Below are 19,401 nucleotides of genomic sequence, written 5' to 3'. Positions count from 1 at the left end.
CATAGATTATGATTGAATTTAATCTTCGGAGTAAAAACGTACCGTACCTATATGAAGTACCGACGCCGTCATCAGTCGGCGCATGATCGAGCGTCGAGCGTCGAGCGTCGCCCTGCCTTGGCCAGTACCTCCGCCGACTCTACTGCCGACACGCGCATCTCGTTCCATACACTTTCACACAGGGTGTAAAACAATAATGACTGACGTCGCCCCCGAGGCCCATCGAGCACCCCTCGATGTTAAGTGAAGGGAAACGAACTCCCTCTCAGAGTTATGGCCCATGGAAAAATATTAACTTACACACATTTATAGTGATTTTATTATTTTAGTTTTGTGACACAAACGATTTTATAAAACTGTGACATTTTTACACCTATAGTTTTCGATACGGATATTAAATAAAACAAAATGATACAAGACAGTGATGCCTCAGCCTTGGCTGAAAGAATAGCCGCTTTCAAGAGTGATCCAGATAAACTGCGAGAGGCCACTGAGTTTGTTGACCAACTGATTCAGCAAGCAAAAAAAGAGGCAGAACTTAAACAAAAAGAGAAAGACAGAAGTAAATTTGTAAGTATCAATGTATATTTTTCCAAGTAAGGAACAAATGGAATTGATAGGGCGGTAAGTGTTAAAAGTGCTGTACCTAGTACCGCTGTAGAATGCAAATATCGGCTTCTTCAACATAGTTTATGCTGTTCCATCATTGAATATAATAATATCTTCGATACACGACTACATACTAGAAATCAATCTGAATTGCATGCTCTTCATCATTATTCGAATTTCAAATTTATAAGTTACTTTTTATCATTCATGCTCATTTACAGTAGATAAACAGAATCAATACATTCATATGTTTCTTTGTGATTTAGGGAAGATTTTATTATCTGTATAAAACCAGAGACAACAAACTTTTAATGGCTTCTAAATTTGTTTGAGCAATAAATTAGTAGTCAACAAGACTTAATTCGCCTGGTTTTAATTTATTCTCCACTGAGCAAACTTTTATATCTAGATTACTTACATTATCTCCCTATAAATCTATCTATTTGACGCTTTAGTGATGTTAATGATATTGTACATATACATTGTCCAATCAGGTTACATTTATCTGATAAAACATATTTGTTTAATCGATAGGCCTTTATTTGACTCTCTAGACTTCGCTACTTTGGCAAAGTACCAAACACATCTAAATTAATCTATTGATTAGAGGTCATTATTGTGGAAGATTAAATTACTAAACAATAAAATAAATAGTTAACCATAAATATTGTGTGGGTTTAATGGGGATATCCAAGAACCCTTGAGTTCGAGAAATTACTCGATAATCGCAGGAAATTGCTTTGGTATCAATCCAATTTTATCTCAAATGATATTTATATAACACTAGTGTTTATTGTTTGCATCGGATTTGGTTTTAGTGTATACCACTGATTATTGTCCTTGATATACAATCAATGTTTGAAAACTATTTTCTCATGATATCGTAATGACACCAGTCACTGGTGCATTGTAAACATTATCAGCACGATTTCCTATTAAAGACAATTTATCATTTCAAGTAGGTATTGCAGATTTAGAAAAATCATGTTATCACTTTATAGATATATAATTATTATACGACATTTCCTGTCATAGACAATATTTGGAACGCGGCATAATTTATTTTCGTGATTATGAATTGCCTGCTTAAGCCAATACTATGAAAAATGTTTGCATACGTAAAAAAATTTAAAGTGTTGTTAAATTGTTTATTTTCTGTTGTTTCAGGAACAAGACCCAGCTGCGGGTAAGTAGACAGCGATATAAAGTTATAATGAGCTCACAACTTTAGTTAAGCAATTCTCTTCGCTTCTATGTTATCCCTTTGAACAAGTATAATTTATTTAGTACACCTAACGACTCCGCTATATTTACTTACATTTGTTCAACTTTTTTTATTTTAATTCACAGGTAGAACTCCAATTTTTAGAATCATATAGCAATAATTATTGAGGAATAATAAATTAAATAACGCTATTTATTTTATACCTACTATGGTTTATATAGGTACTTCTTATTCCTAGAAATTACTTTGGTACACAAACTAATTGTACAGTAATATTATATGTATTATACAAAAGTAAGCCGGGACATGAATCGATAATACAAATAGAAACCGTTTTTTAGTAATCATGGGTGTTTAACATAAATTACGATACGACCTAAAATTGATAAGCATGATCAACTATCGACTATAGAGCTCTCTCTCTCTATTTATTATTCTTAAGAGCGTATTTATCTATATTGTATATTGCATAATAATTACCTAGAACTCACAAGTACAGATATCATAACAATTACCAGGTTTATCATGAGACCTAATAGTTTCTCTAAGGACATAAAAAATCTATTCTGTGGAATATTTATATTTGATAGGATATTAGAAATTTTGTCATGTGCGTAGGTAAGTACTGGTTCTACTAAGATTCACAGATTTTTCTACATTTTCAAATCGTAATAAATAAAATTTCATACACACAAGTACTTACTATGCAAAAGTGCATCCGTCTGTTTGTTTTTCATTTTTACGGCAACATACAATATCTGAACGAATCTTACTGAAATTGATGTAAGCATGTATTGTATCAAGAAGTCCGATATATCCTAAAAAAATCCAAACGAATTCGCAGGTAACAGGTATTACATCCTTAGTTTATAGGTACAAGGTATTTTTCATATTCAATTATTCAATTAGCGTTTTGTACACACCGGCCTTTAATCAAGGTTCTAATGACTCTATTAAGGAAAGTGCGTCGGGCCGACATTTTGCAAATAATGTCAGACGATTTTATCTTTAACAGAACTTTGTAGCACAAGTTTTTCGATTATCAAAGTTTTAACAGCTACCAAAAAACATGATAGACGAAATAAACTTATGAAAGTATAAACTTCGGGAGTAGAATATGCCGATCATTATTGGGATTATACGACAAATATTGGTACACAAATGATATTATAGTATGATACATGACATTTACATAGTTTGGGTATAGGACAGTTTTAATACGCATTGTTTACTACTAGTAGGTAATTATATAGTTTTAAATAGAAATAATATGTATTCAAATAAATTAATATTTAAGTATTTCTTATTTTCTTAATCTATCGAAAACAATCACAAGAAGAACGAGCAATAAACTGCGTGTTGCTCTTCTACACAAATGTTCTAATTTTACATTTTGTAGCTAAAATTTGAGAAAACAAACTCCCAAATAGCACAAATTCATTATAGTAAAAATATTTTTTACACAACAAACAGGTAGTAACTAAATAAGTAATAGTGATTTGATTTATACACGAAATCTGAATTGTAGCTTTAATTGTTCTTCTTTGAAATATATTGAAGTTTTATGTACATGTATGCATACTCTTATCCAATAAGTATAGCAATATATCACTAAATATATAAAACATACATAGTGTAACCTTCATTTGTTATCTTTTCACATACTCAAGACGCCATACAAGTAGCATAAACCAAAAAATATAAGACTAATTAAGCAATATTCAATAAATCACGTTTAGTAATTGTTTATAAACTGTAGCTATTAATAAAGGCTTTATGTACGTAGTTAAATAAATTAGGATGTACTGACTTCAGTAAATTAAGTTAACGGAACTCCACGGGGATTTGCTACTAATGTTAGTTGTCATTCTTACTTCTTTCTAAGAAAGACGACACCTCTACGCTCTGTTCTAATTTGAAAGATGAGATATGTCAATATAATTATGATTTTTTTTATTGGATGATAATAGTATGGTACCAGTACGGCCAGTTGTGACTGTATATATATACTTTGCTGGCAAAGCATCAGTGGTGGAGCATGGAATAAGAATGAGGTCAGGTCGAGACATCGTGATGAAATCCCAGAAATTAATGACGGATTCCATGATGAAGCGCGTGGAGGTTAACCTGATAGTTAGGAATGAGATTTCTAGACCATCTCCTTCCCCTTTATATAATTACTAAGTACTAAGACACAGTAGAGAGTTAAGACTTTTGTACAGGAACTGTAATAATTATTACATTAGGTTCGAGTCAATACGTTTACCATTTTTTCTCAGATGCCAATTATTCGTCATTTTTACTTACTCACCATTAATGACAAGACAACGATGGCATGATATAGTTTGAACAAATCTTACCCCACTATTGGTAAAAAGTGGAAGTCTTGCTTAAGTACCAACCTACTTATTACTTACACTAATGTTGTCGAACTGATAATGTCAAGTATTTTTATATTGAGTATACTGATTTGAACAAGTAAGTTTTTATCCATACAAATATTATAAAGCCAAAGTGTATCTGCGTGTTTGTTTTTTACCATTTCACCTAAACGCCTGAACGGATCCTAATGTAATTTGACTTAAATATAGATTTTGTCACGGAGAAGGTATATAGGTAGGAGAAGGTATATTTTATTTCAAAAGCTAGAAAAATCGTAGGTTAGATCTTGTATGTCATAAAGATTATCTAAAGTACGAGGAGTACCTATGTACTACTCATGGATTGCAAACCTACGCGAATTGCGGCGGAAACTCCTCATCTATGCCACAATTGTTTCCTCTATGCATCGTAACCTACGAGTACTTGCCCGTTCTGGGCTTTTATTTATATTCATGCTAAATTATTTAATAAAAACTTATTGTTATTTAAATAAATAAAAGAAATGATAATTATTTAATAATAAATTCTATATACATCTTAATAATAAACTAAACTAACTTAAAACAAAACTAGCGTACAAAGTATCCTATGTGAAAACCTAGGATTTAATACTCTCTGCCTACCCCATAAGGAGAAACAGGCGGGAAGATAATATTATTTACTATTAAATTATTAGGTAATTATGTTGAAAACATTGCAGCATTTGTCAGTGAACGTGAAATTAATGCTTGGCTAAAGGCAATGACAGGTTAAAAATAGCATGTCATTATTGTCAACGACAGGACGTTTTGTGACGTGCGATTATTACCTACTCTCGGCTTATTTGAATAAGTAATTATGTGATTATTTTGTTGTGTTTCAAGTAAAAAAGACTACCATTATGAACTTGTAATTATGTCATTTAGGACATAACGTAGCTTAATATTTTGACTAATTGTTGAATTATGTTAATTGTTTATTATGAAGTTAAATTTATTTGAATAAATATTATTTCTATTGTAATTTATGGAAAGTTTAAAACATTATTCATACTATCAGAGACTGCGACTTCATTCCAGTATAACTTATTTGCATGTAAATTGATTGGAATTAAACGAACACAAAATTATAGTTGAAAACCGGTTAATCTATTTCTGAGTTAAGCGTGATAAAATGCACATAGAGATTCTAATAATCATCTTTTTGAGGTCTAATATTTTAATAAAGCCTGTAAATAAATTTTTTTCTATACAACTTTCAAGTACTGACAACAGGTATTTTTAATTAGCTATATTTATATTATAGGTGGTCAGTGGTCTAGCGGTTTTTACATCGCTCAAATTCCGATAGTTAGTTTGGTTTCCTCGCACAATGTACATACTAGTTCGAAACCAAAATATTTGTATTCACGAATATAAGTCTGGGCATTTTGTATGTATGTATATTATTAGGCATTAAAAAAATGTATTTAAGCATTTGTATTAGTTGTCTAGTATACATAACACATGCACTGCTTGATAGGGTATAGATGGCGTTGTATGAATTACCCCGTAGGTATTATTATTATTTACAATTTGTTACGTGGTGAAAGATATAGTTTCATTAGTATTCTACTTACCTGGATATTGGTTTAATATTCCCTTTACGACTAATGTACGCAGCAATTGCAGTGTCCAAAATTAGGTTTCTCTTTTGTTATAAAATATACCTATACTAAGTTTATATGACATGCTGCTGTTAAGGTAGGTTGTTATGATATTCAAAAACACCCTATACTTTACTCTACACTCTTGTCTATGGTAACCCAAGAGCTAGAGTTCAATTATTGATTCTCCGACGTCCAATGTGATACCGTAGCTGATACTCTAGGTATCTTCAACAAATTGCAAATTTTATTCTGTATAATCGAGATAAATATTAGAAGATTATTCAAATATTTACATCGATAACAGAAGCTTTTACGAATAAATTACTGAACTTATAGCCTTTAATCGATATTCAGCAGATATAGAAATAGTACAAGTAGATAACAATATACTTATTCAATTAGAAAGGTAGAGTCACTAGATGTTTTGTTTATTACCAACGTCGATTCGTCTTTCGAATATAAATGTTTTTTTATGCATTTCAATTTACTAAGTAATAACATCTACTCGTAATAATAATATAGTACTAATTGTTTAACAATATATTTCTGAAGCAAAAAAGAGGAATTGTTATAATGCGGTTTAAAAAGAGACCTTGTATACAAGAAATAGAAAAGAAGATCTATTATTATTTTCAAATTATACAGGGTCACTTTTCATAATACTTTTACTGTTTTATTATAACAATAAATGATGGACATCAGTACTAACTTATAGAGAAATAAGAATGTTGAAACCATCTCATAATTATATGCAGACTATATAGTATTTTCTTATCTGTGTTACAAACATACGTATTTCATACGTTCTTTGCAAAATGCTGTTCGGTATCCAAATAGAAGAGGTTCGTTTTATATTTTCAGTACCCCTAAAACGTGTTGTTATTTAATGCACAAAAATACCTTTGATAGGTACAGATATATATAATATATACTATGCACTTACATCATACGACCATAAATGGGATGCTATGAGGAGTAACTACCCTGGAGATGACTATACTAGATCTGTGTTCATAATTTTATGCACATAGGTTTACAGACTTAGGCTTCATGTAACAGACGATTATGTAATTACAGAATAAGAGGCATGACATTTTAGTCCTCTGGAAAGGCAACGCATGAATGGTTATTCGTGTGTCACATGATAACGTGATGTCCATAATTCTGATCATGTAGGTTAGGTAGTCGATGGTTATCAGTTACCATTACGTGAGCTGCAAGAATGTCTGGCATTCCAATTACATAAAAAATATACGTACAAATGATTGTGTTCTATTCAAAATCCTAAAAGAGCAAAATGTGTTACAATTCTATACAAAAAAAATAACAAAAAATGGATGCTAAATTTTACCCAAACCAGATTCAATTGTATTCAGTGAGAATGAATGCCGAGTGTGGGGAGACCTTCAGTTGCTCGTAAAAGTCTCACTATATATTCAAGGACCTCATATGTTCGAGATTTACTGAATTTGTCGTGAATAAAATGGTGCGTGTTCACGGTCTCTTTTATGTGTTGACATCTTCGTTGTTTCTCTTAGAACCAAGTAAAAGAATATACTCCTTATTAACTAATTAGATTTAGGTAGATTTTATGTTGATATATAATATGGATGATATGTACTATTTTACTAATACAAATTATTGCCTATATTCGTCCTAATGACACAAACTATTTATACATTAAATTTCTTTAATATCCCGTTCAGCCGTTTAACTGTGAAAAGTTAACAAATATAGGGACACACTTTCAACTTTTTGATAATATTAGCATATATGCAGATAATAAAAGAAATTAGTATCTATTATATGCCGGCATTCACAGATACCTACCTACCATCAATTGGAAGAATAAAATGAATATTAAATATAATAATACCCTTTAATTACATTTAAAACAGCAAGCATTTTATTGCGCGTTAGATTTATTTATGGATAATGGAGTAGTGTGGACGTCTATAGTAACAATATACCTTCGCTGGCCAGGTACCAATGGAGGATGGTAAGACGAGCATGAGGTCAGGACAATTAGTATAAATAACGATACTTCTTCTAGATTGATCTACATACTATCCTTATCTCTATTGTGACATTCAATATACATATACCTAAACGATTTTGTTGTCTGCCCCGTTATCACATTTGCATACTGCTCTCACTGATAACAATCTTCAATCTTCATCCATGATAAGATGCAAGATGGTCTGACTTCTGAACAGTAGATAATGTAAACAAAACTCTTAATGTATTTTTCTTACATGATATATTTTTGTAGATACTGTTTGCATTAAAAGATTAGGTACATTCTAATGCAAGAAATTAATTATTAGGTATATAAAATTAATGTTATATTATTTTTATTCAAATAACTAGATGTGAGTTTGATAATTTCAAACAGTAAAATCACGCTTTTAAGCAAATAAGACATTCACTTATGGAGAGGTAGTCAGATCAATATGTTAACTTCCCCACCCTATACCAAGGGTATTACAATAAAGGGCTCAACTTAGGGTGATATTCCTACTATTATCAACAAAGTTGCAGCCAAGCATGCTAACCTACATTTAGCCTCGTGGTACTATCATAATGCCTCTGCCGAACTAGATTATGAGCATAACTTATAGAATGTAGGTCACCAGAGTAATATGCATTTATACGAAAATACCTACGTTACCGTTTTATAGCATGAGCTGTTTTATGAATTTTCGTTACTGAATTTAAACCCTGTTTTAAATTCAGTATTCGTCCTATATAACTATAAATTCTTTGGTCAGAAGATATGTTGTTATATATTATGTTATAGCATTCCATTACGTTCTACTGGATGAATTAGGACGAAAGATGCCCCTATAATTTTTACTACCTATTGTAAACTTGCTTCATAATCAACTGGCTACGTCTTTTCAGAACTGGCAGGAACTTCAACGGTTTTTTAATTAGTTTCTAAACTGACTGATTGATTATAAATTCCGGAAACGTGACAACTTAATCCTCTGTCATAGCAAGGCATAAGAGTATCAAAGGCGTCAAATAAAGACGTTATGTTCATGGCAGTACATTCATATAGGCGATGGTTGTCAATAACTAATAGGTTGGCAGTCAGCTTGTGTACCATTGCAGTTTTAATACATGAAAAAAAATTTAAACCTTAATATCTGTACAGCTGGCTGTTTAGAACTGGCTGAAATTTCAACTGGTTTATTAATCAGTTTGTGGACTGCTATAGTAAAACACACTGATATATATATATTTTTTTGCAGGTAACATGAAGCGGCGATTGGGAAGAGCGAGGGGATTCGTTCTTCGCATGTTCGACGCGTTGTGCAACTGTACGCAGACAGCGGCCGCTGCCGCGCGGACCACCGCCCGCAACAACCCCTTCACTAAGCGCTAACCCGGTCACAAGTAGATGATACTGGTCGAGACTATGGTGAATCACTTGGACGCATTTTCATTGACCGATATAGATCGCACTCAGGTTGCGGAAAAATTTTAAAACAAATTACACCTCATTCCTCAATTTTTTCATTGGTATGCGACTAATCTTTTAAGCATTTGGAAAAAAGAATATCTACCCATGTGCCGACTGTAGACTTTATTACCGATGGACGCTTAATTACACTATTCGTCCCTGTCGGTTGGGAGTAGTACTGCTAGACGATTAATTATGGGTACTATTCGTTCCTGCCGGTCCGAGTCCCTGCACGTAGATTTGATCAATAAAAATGCGCCCTAAGTTTCTTGAATCCAACATTATTGTGAATAACCGGAATGTACAGGGTTAGTTGGAAAGGGTATACCAATCCGAAACCCTGTACTAAAATTGAATAGTTTGTAAATGTTCCAAAATATTGTCATATTGTACGTATTGGGACAGTTGTCCCAATACGTACAATAACAACTCATGTATGAATTTCCGCGTTTGTACTCTGTAGGTACCCTTTCCAATTAAGATGACGCCTATTAATTACGTGTATTTCATCTATCTTCCTTCTAGTTGAGATATGGTGTAAATAATGTTATTATAACAAGAGTAAGAAAAAATGTTCAGAATCTCTTTGTACATTTCAAAGATGTAACAGTAATATTTAACTTTATCTTGTATCTTGTACCTAATCTTGTTTATTTGAAATGCTAACCCGTCAACACATGTAAGTCGGTTCATTTTGTATTTATGTTTAATATAGAAGAATTATATAATCCAGATGAATCTTATTTTCATTATGTAATCACTAACTATAAGTTTTATAGATTCTAACGTTTCAAATGTAATTAACAAGTCTTGTAAGTTTTTAAGCAGAATATTGCTAGACTTCACCACCATAACAGAATATAACGCATTTAAATAAGTTCATAAAATTATAAGACTTTTTCCTGAAAACTTGTATTTTGGGTTGTTTTTTATAATTTTGATACAGCCTGTATATTACTACAATAGGTACAATTCTGATAACGTTGTTTAATAAAAGTAAAGTATATAGGTATCACATAAAGATTTGTAGGTAAAATTATCATATAACCAAAGACTATATAATTATAATAAACTAAAATGTGAAACAAATTAATTATCCTAAGGTGAGAAATAAAACTCGAATATATATATGTCATAAGTATATGTTATATAAATCATAATTACTTACTTACATAATAATTATAAGTGAAAAAAATGTAATGTTTGATGCACAGTAGTGCACTGTTATGTTCCAAAAATTAATGTTGTATTCCGACTTGCCCCTTAAGTACCTTGGTGTCTTCCTAACTTTAGTCTCCTTAAAACGGTGTAACACGGTGTTATGTGATCGGTGTGATGACGCTTATAGTAAGTAAGACGATGTATTTAGCAATATTTCGTAGAAGACTATTTGGATACTCCCATCGTTTGTATACCTACTGTCCAATTTTATGCCTTTTCGACTAAAATTTACTCAAATATAGAAAAGTACCTAGCCTAGCGTGGTACTTGGCATTTTTCTACGTTTACGTTTTTTCTACAATCTTCTATAACATTGTATGTATAATTTATTTTCTATCAACTTGTAGATACGCTTTAATAATTACGTGTTTAATATATGTAGGTATATAATATTACGATGTGATTAAAATACCTTTAACGTAAGTATTATATCTTTTATATTTTATCTCTTTTATATTTTTTATTTTTTTCTTGAATACAAATAAAACTGCTACATGCACAAATTGTCATACAAACGGTTAAAGCTCAAATATTCGAATATTTTGTAATATATAACTGCGATATTTTTGTCTAATTTCAGTTTTTCTTATAAATGGTGAAACTTGTTATAAATGTATTAGATATATAAGTAGTTCGTATATTTACTTACTTTGACAAAATGTAAATGTTAAGACAAGTGTATCGATTCGAATAAGTAAAGAGAGAAAAATGCGTAAATAAATTATAAAAGAGCTTCGATAGTTGAGAAAAAAATGTGTGTATGAATACGTATATAACGTAAAAGATTGATGAAATACTTGCTGAATATTTTATATTTAGTTTGAATATTTTAATAAAATTAAAATACGAAGTCTATCTCTGCATTGTATTAATGAGCATGGAACAATAACTTTATTGTATTTGTACGTATCTAAACTATATATTGATTTTTAACTAACCGGCTCTTGAGGTGATGTTTTTTATTGTGTGCATATCGTTGTCAAAATCGAAATGATTGAAGGTGTTTCTGGAGGAATGATTTACTAATATCATAATTATAAAAAAAATAAATGGTAGTCCATTTGTAGTGAAAGAAGGTACATTTGAGTTGATATTTTATTTAAAATATGTGCCCCTCATCTATTTGGACAGTTTATTCCAAAGTGTGTGTGACATCTTTGAATGCGTTTGGAAGTTTACCACCTTGTTGTTTCCAAAATCACGATTGTAATGGATATTTGTGAAACAATAACAATATACTTTTTTCTTTATTATATAAACATATTTTGAAGGAATAAATGCTTGAACCTCGAATAAGTAGGTTGGTCACAAATATAATCTTTAACGAACCTAATGCTGCAGTCTTTTGGGAAAATTGTTAGGAATGAATTAGAATAGTATGCAATGTTTAAGGTTTAAAGTTATGGGTAAAATTTGTGTTCCACCTTAATACTGGTTATATCAATTAGATTAAAAAGAATACACGTGTACCACAAATAAACTGCGGCATCCGATGACGTCGCATTATATAAAATCCACTTTTCTTAATTTAAAATTCTATATAACAAATGCTTTTCTAGACAAAGGGAAATCTTCGGTGTATTTATTCCTCTTAAAATCAACATAATAATATTGCTTATACACTGACGTCTTCAAATACAAAACAAAGAATAAATGTGTTCTTCGTACATTCGCGATTATCATCGCCCCTCGGGTGTGAAGGCTTAAGCAGCTTCACAGTGTAATTAAACGGATACACGAGTCATACATCTATCTTTCCAAGCTCATTATACGCATATGATTAAAATAAACGATTTAAATAAATGTTATATGTGATATCCTGCCTGTAAACTCCACTTCCGGTGCGATTTTAATCTCATCTTCTCCTATGTGAATAAAATCATTTTGTATGTATAGACTTGTATTATTTACGAGTACCTTATGATTTAGAAGTTACTTAATGGAATTAAGTAACTTCTAAAGAAATGCGAAAATATGATCGCTGCTAACTGGAAGTATTACCATCACCTCTATTGGTGACTGAATTAAACCAAACAAACAAATCGCCGAATGGTCAATACTAGCCTTCCAAGCTTCGTTTAGAGGCGAAACACTTATCGCAATAGGCGTGTAGACTCAATAACGGTCGGAATTTAATCATCAAAGGCGATAGTGGTAACGGTTCCAGTACTTGTCATTAGGTTTCCGCACTGAATATTTGAGATCTCATACATGCAAATAGTAGCGAAATGAAACGAAATAATATGATCAAGTAATGGAATGGACTTCCGCAAAATAACCTTTAATTCGATATAAGATTGGAGTTATTGGTTTGCCGTCAGCAGATAGAGCCATATGTTGATGTTTACAAATGCCATTTGTTGAAAACGTAAATTATAAAATAATATATATATATATAGATATCATTATCAAAACAAGCATATTCAAACATTTTTTATGGTGATAACATTAGACTATATTCATGAACATCATAGTCGGTTCAAAATGCTATGATGAAGTCTAAATTGTTATTCCACCGTAGTGTAAAATTTCACTACCATTAACAACCATACCTCACTCTAGAAACTGAAAAAATGGCAAAGTCATCGGCTGACGACAGTTACTTTGTAATGGTGGACACGCTTACATTAACGAGGGACTAGTAAAAGATCATAAGATAAATATGAAGTCAGTTCAGGTAGCGCATCGAGCCCAATTCACTAGGAATGTTGATTACATGGAGGAATCACGTTGAGGTCGACCTAATATGTTACATTATTAGCAGCTAAGAATATTAGTTCCTTTTGGTAACAATCCCCTCCTCAGATAATGTAGAGGTAACCTTGATGACTGCACAAAATATCCGTCTCTTGTTGTATTCTATTTACAAATTTGTATTATACATTATTATAGGGGAATCGAACCCGTAACTATTGCATCAAGATTTCATTGTTGCTACAAATAATGGTTACGTAAAGAGCATCTAGCAGTGAAATTCCTGAGCTGATGGTAAGTGGTATACACATCTATTAAAGACCAAGACATCGAGAGTTTCAGTCTCGTCTTATTTAACGCAGACATTAGCGATCTAGTTTTTAAACAGAGATTTAGAGAGCAAAGTATATGGTGACTATAAAATATTACATAGGAATAAACTGTATGAACGTAATACGTAAACTGGTGATATCGTGAGCTAAATTGTACCTACTTGATGATTAAATTAAAATGAAGTTTTCTCAGATGAATAGTACTGAAGCACAGCAAATGTGGAAATCTAGTTATTTACTTGTACAGAGATATTTTTTTTCCATATTCGTCCATCTCCTTTTCAGTGATGGAACAGGCAAAGATCCTTAGACCGTACAGCCTAGTCTACGTTTATACTTCTTCATATTTGAACAAGTGATGAGGCCAAAGGCCAATTCTTATGTATGTTTATTCATTATGTTTTAATTCGTGTTCAAAATTTAAGTCTTACCCATAGTCCATATCCTTGTATCAATTATTTAAAGTTTTGTCGATATAGAGGTAACGTATAAATACATAGGTATATACATATGTTTCAAAATTAGTTAGCATTAGATTTTTTCCGGTTTCTTGTAAATGTGCAGTAAATTATCAATAAAGACCAAGCGTTGAATATTATAAGCGGAACATTCGAAAAATATGTGATTTAGGGTTTGACTGCTGTTATTGACATCTTATTGTGAACTGACAAATAAGTCCATAGACAAAAGTGAAGTCAAATATTGCACAGTTGGCGTTAATTTATTCCACAAAATATGTGGGTATTTTAGTATTATTATAGCAGTAAAAAAATATTGTATTACTGTATAAGTTTATTCGCTTTTTTAATGTTAAAATTTTCATTAAACTAAAGTATAGAAACTATATAACAGATGGCGCTTTTTACGAAAGTAGACGTAACTATGGTTCAATTTTCACTTTGTTTTGGTATAGTGTATTTTTATAGCAGCCAACATTACCAATTGGCTGAGCTCAAAAGAACTTGTACTTGAACAAAGCCGTAAAACGAAATAAATAAATAAAATATTTATTTTACAGCAGAAGTCGCGATCGTGGTAGTCTAGTTTAGTGTTGCATTGAATTAATTTATTATTAGAGTAAAGTATCGTCTGATTTTATATCTGGTAATTTAATAAAAATAAGTGAATATTATTGATATGCAAAATGAAAAGGACACAAAAATAAGTATTAATATATAAAGTAAATAAAATTACTTAATTCAGATTTAAAATATTGATTTATTTTACCTGTACTTATTTCCTATACTTTTTATAGTTTGGTGAGCGATCTCTATCTCTCTTCTTTTTTTTACCCTTACGTTTCTTATCAATATCTCTTTTTCCCTCATGTTTCTTTTTTCTTTTGTCCTTTTTGTGAGAGGAGTCTGAATCAGAGCTACAGCGTCTTCTATTGTTTTTGTCTTTTCGCCGCATATCAGTATCGGACAAAGAACTTAAAGAATCTGTATCAGTACTACTATACTTTTTATCCTTCTTTTTACGATGTTTATATTTATCTTCACTAGCCGACGAATCTCTTCTATACCTATCTCTACTTTGAACATTCGAAGATTTCTCATAATCCCTATATTTCTTGTAATCTTTATTTTTACTCTCTCTTTTATTATATTCTTTATTTAAATCATTAGATTTTTTACTTGAAGATGCTTCTCTTTCGTTGACTCTTGATGAATCATGTTTGGAAGACTTATCAAACACTTTCTCATTTTTCTTGTATTCCTCAAATGAATCAGCATCTGAAAATATAATTGAACATAACATTGATGTTACACAAAGTGATCATATATTTTGAATTTGTGTCCAAGTGTTGTACCTTGTGTTACAACCCTCTGCATGAGGAGCACATATATAAACATGTCTGGAGGTCATTTGACAGATTCTCGATTGTATCTGTGGAGAAAAACCAACTAACTTTTACTTTTAAAATATTTAAAAAATGCAAGTTGCAATACTTGGACAGTATTCAAATCATTTATGCTGATTGACAAAAAAAAAATACAAATCATATAGATTTCGTTATTGTAGCTTTGTAAAATGTTTTCATGAATAACAATCACTTAACTAATATATGGAAAAGAGTTAAAAAATGTATAACTTACTTATCACTTTAGATTCCTTATCAAATTCTGATTTATTGACAGGATGAAGCATGAATTCACTTAAATTGATGGTTTCTTTTTTTATTGGAATGTCCACCATTACACGACCATTATCCTCGTCTAAACTTACCACCTGAAATTTAAAATGTATATAATGATAATATCTTTAATTTTATAATAATAATATAATATCTCAGGGCAATTCACACAATGCCATCTAGTCCAAAGTAAAGCAAAGCATGTGTTGTAGTCTGGACAAGTGATAAAAATTATATATATTTTTGTAAATACATACAAAGAAAACACCCAAAACAATATTATACTCATAAATGCAAATACACCCACAATCACCTGAAGTAAGGCTACTAAACTGCTGACCATCACGGTTCTCAATAAGTAAATATGACAATGTACTTAAAACTAAAATAGTTAATAGACCAATTTACAAGTCACAAATACAATTGTTAAGTTCTACCTTATCCTATTCATTATATCAAATAGTATACAGGTATTACAAATTCTACATAAAAAAATATTTAAACCCATACAGTGATGTGCTCAATAGAAGTCTCAACAATTAAATGTTTACAAATTCTCTCAAAAATCTAATTTTACTATTGAGGTAGAGGTGATTAATTTATAAGAAATCATTTGAATTTGTATCTTTTTAGTCTCACCTATTTCAGCAGTGAAGCATCTTGCTTTCTAAGGTTGCTTTCAATGAAAGCAGCAAAATTATAGGATATGGAGGCATGACATCCAGTTCTCCAGAATGACCATGAATATGCAGTATTTATAATGTGACATTTGTAGTGGTGTTCATGTGTATAGGTGACAGTTACCACTTACCATCAGCAATTCTAACAAAAACTAGCTTGTAGTATCAAATCATTAATAAAAAGTTTAGATACCTTTCCATAATAACCACTATATTTTCCAGTGGTTATTTTCACATAAGAATTCTTGACTATAGATAATTCTTCTTCCTTGTCTTTGGATGATTTCTTCTTTTGTTTATCGGCAATTACTTTATCAGCTCCCAAACCTAGTCCTTTTGGTCGCAGTGCAGGTTGTTTGTATTTAGATCTGAGAAATATATTTTTTATAAAGATTTATATAATAAAATATAAAGGAATCCAGTTTACAGAAAACAATTAAGGGATATAGTATTAATTTAATAATGATCACTTTTAAAGGCCTGTTAATAAAAATCTTTTTTATTTTATCTTTTGTAAAAAGTTTATTTAGTTCATTTATAAATATGTTAATTTCTACAATAATTATATAGTAAAAATATATATATTTTTATTAAATTAATTTTCATATTAATTGCCTAGTTTAAATTAATGTAAGAACTAACTCACTGATCTTTGTTGGGCTTCCATCCCATTCCACGAAGCATTGCCATTCCAAATTGTTCAATTGGCACACTCTCATAGTCATCTAATGTTGACTGTAATACATTTAATACAATTTTAATTAATTTCCATGTATGGAAGTGAATATTTATGTAGTTGCATTTCTACTCTTACCACATTATAACAATGTATGTGACAATAGAATAACATATGTGATGCTATAATAGCATTCTTTTTATTCACTGAAATTTAAATTAATTGAAATTAAAATGTATTAAGAATTTATGTGTATGATATACATACTATTTAATCTTAATAATCATTCATCTTGTCATACAAAACAATATGAACAATTGTAATTTATAAAGACACATTATACACATTGAAATTACACAAATTTTTTTCTAATCTAAGGACTTTCTGAGGACTATTTATTCTTCTAAGTAATAAGAAAATAAAACTGCAATATTTATTCCTCTCACCTCTTTCTCACCATCAATAACAGGCTTAGCAGGTAATGGCAATGTTAATGTTGGCCCTTCAACATTAGTTTCTTTTTTAGCATCTTCTAGAAGTTCTCTAACAGCCATCTGGTCCAATGTTTCATTTTCTGGTTTATCATTTACAGGATTTTTCTGTTCATCTTCTTGTACTGGCTCGTCGAGTGCACTTTCCACCTCTTCTGCTATTTTCTTTAACTTTTCAGCTGTTATTAGAGTGTTTGGCTTCATGGGTATCACTAATTGGACATTTTCTGGAATGACTTCACCTCTGAAAAATAAAGAAGTAGAATGATTATAAATTGTAATACCCACTAAATAAATGTGTAAATAACTATCACATAGTCATCATTAATACTGATGTTATAAATGAGATACTGTGGCTATCATCTTTTCACTACCTATATAAAGCCATAATAGTCATAATAACGAAGCCTCTCAACCTTGGAAAGGTTGCAATACTTTCTATGTCATAATATGTGTATGCCAAAAGGTACATGTACATGTAAACTACAGAATGTATCACAACTCCTCCAAAATCTACTGTGTAACCTCTTCAGTAATAAATTGTTGAAGTTTTAATTAAATTTGATATGTAGATAGATTGTAACACCAAGACAGATATAGCATATGTTTTATATAAAAAAAGATGTTGCAGGAAACAGGTTTTTAAAAAAAGCTAGATGATGCATACCTAAATAAGCTGTAATCTCATCGTCTTTACTATCGTAATAAATTAATGTAATATATTACGATAGTTACGTTAGTAAAATAAGAAATCGTATTGACATATGTATATATACATATTAGTACAGAATATTGTATAATAATTATTAATAATAATCGCCACTAATATTATAAATGCAAATGTTATACTTAGTATACAAAAGTATCATAAATGCTGATTTCGTTTACGAATAAAGTGAAAAATAAAAGTTAACGAAAACTACTATACCCGACAACTTTTATAGATTTCTCTTCTACACATTCTATAAAATCTTTCTTCTCTTCAACAATGACTTTTTCTGCTTTTTTGGTTTTCATAAAACCAAATGATATTTTTTTAGTTTCCATTGTAATGTATTGTAGGGAATTACCAGTGAACACTCAATATTCACTGAAGATACTAAAGAAATTATTTTATATTAAGTCTTGTAAAAAAATAAACACATTTTAATAAGTTAACAGAAGCAATTGATTTAATAATATTAAAAATACATTGAACGAATCAGAAATATAAACAATACAGATATTGTGGGAAATCATAGAGTAACACATCGATTGACATCGAACCTTGGTGATATAGAGGCAATAGCAGTTTCTATGTTTGTTCTGTCGTACACTGAAATTGATAGACCGGCAAGTACACTTTTATTTATTACATAAAAAATCTTTTGCCGTATTTATATTATTTAATTGGATAATGTACACTATAATCAAAGTGATTTTTTTGTTGAACCGTATATTCTAAACGTTAAGTTAATAATAACACAGTTGATAAAAAAAAAATGAATTCTTCAATGATATAGGTATAAATAAATTGTAGAAACTAGTGAAATCGTTTTTATTTCCAATATTCAGTTTAGCAAGTTAAATAAGGCGTCATGAAATTTCAATGACTAATTTACATTTGGCCTTTTGTACTTCAAAAAAGAAAAATAGGATTTCTGAGCAAGTAATCACTATGCTGCAAGTTGACAGTTAGGTACTAGCAGCCTACATTAATTTGTTGTAAAAAAAAAATTCAAAAAAATATTACAATCAAAGTAAGTATGTAGTATCGTTATCGTTTTATTAATTTATCTCGCCGTCAAAACATATGTATATTATATATATAATTGAAATTCGATTTTCAACAACTACGTTCCGAAGTAATATGGGATGA

The 19,401-nt window shown here is 30.5% G+C and overlaps 2 protein-coding genes across 2 annotated transcripts; one reads left to right on the top strand and one right to left on the bottom strand.

Moving 5' to 3' along the window:
* The first annotated feature begins 103 nt into the window (after positions 1 to 103).
* Positions 104 to 9,658, top strand: LOC131854427 (uncharacterized). The gene is made up of 3 exons (XM_059205544.1): positions 104 to 570; positions 1,777 to 1,795; positions 9,101 to 9,658. Exons 1-3 carry the CDS (start codon positions 409 to 411, stop codon positions 9,232 to 9,234), a joined length of 315 nt encoding a protein of 104 aa, XP_059061527.1. The 5' UTR covers positions 104 to 408; the 3' UTR covers positions 9,235 to 9,658.
* A 5,099-nt stretch (positions 9,659 to 14,757) lies between these two features.
* Positions 14,758 to 18,789, bottom strand: LOC131854355 (G-patch domain and KOW motifs-containing protein). Its single transcript, XM_059205465.1, has 6 exons — positions 18,472 to 18,789; positions 17,499 to 17,787; positions 17,023 to 17,111; positions 16,570 to 16,744; positions 15,659 to 15,791; positions 14,758 to 15,295 (listed from the first exon to the last, which is right to left on the bottom strand). Exons 1-6 carry the CDS (start codon positions 18,588 to 18,590, stop codon positions 14,793 to 14,795), a joined length of 1,308 nt encoding a protein of 435 aa, XP_059061448.1. The 5' UTR covers positions 18,591 to 18,789; the 3' UTR covers positions 14,758 to 14,792.
* Positions 18,790 to 19,401: the final 612 nt, after the last annotated feature.

This window comes from Achroia grisella, unplaced genomic scaffold (genome assembly GCF_030625045.1).
Source record: "Achroia grisella isolate CSIRO2021 unplaced genomic scaffold, CSIRO_AGI_Agris_v1 utg1186, whole genome shotgun sequence".
In the NCBI taxonomy this organism is placed as follows: domain Eukaryota; kingdom Metazoa; phylum Arthropoda; class Insecta; order Lepidoptera; family Pyralidae; genus Achroia; species Achroia grisella.
This window is presented reverse-complemented; position numbering and strand designations above follow the sequence as displayed.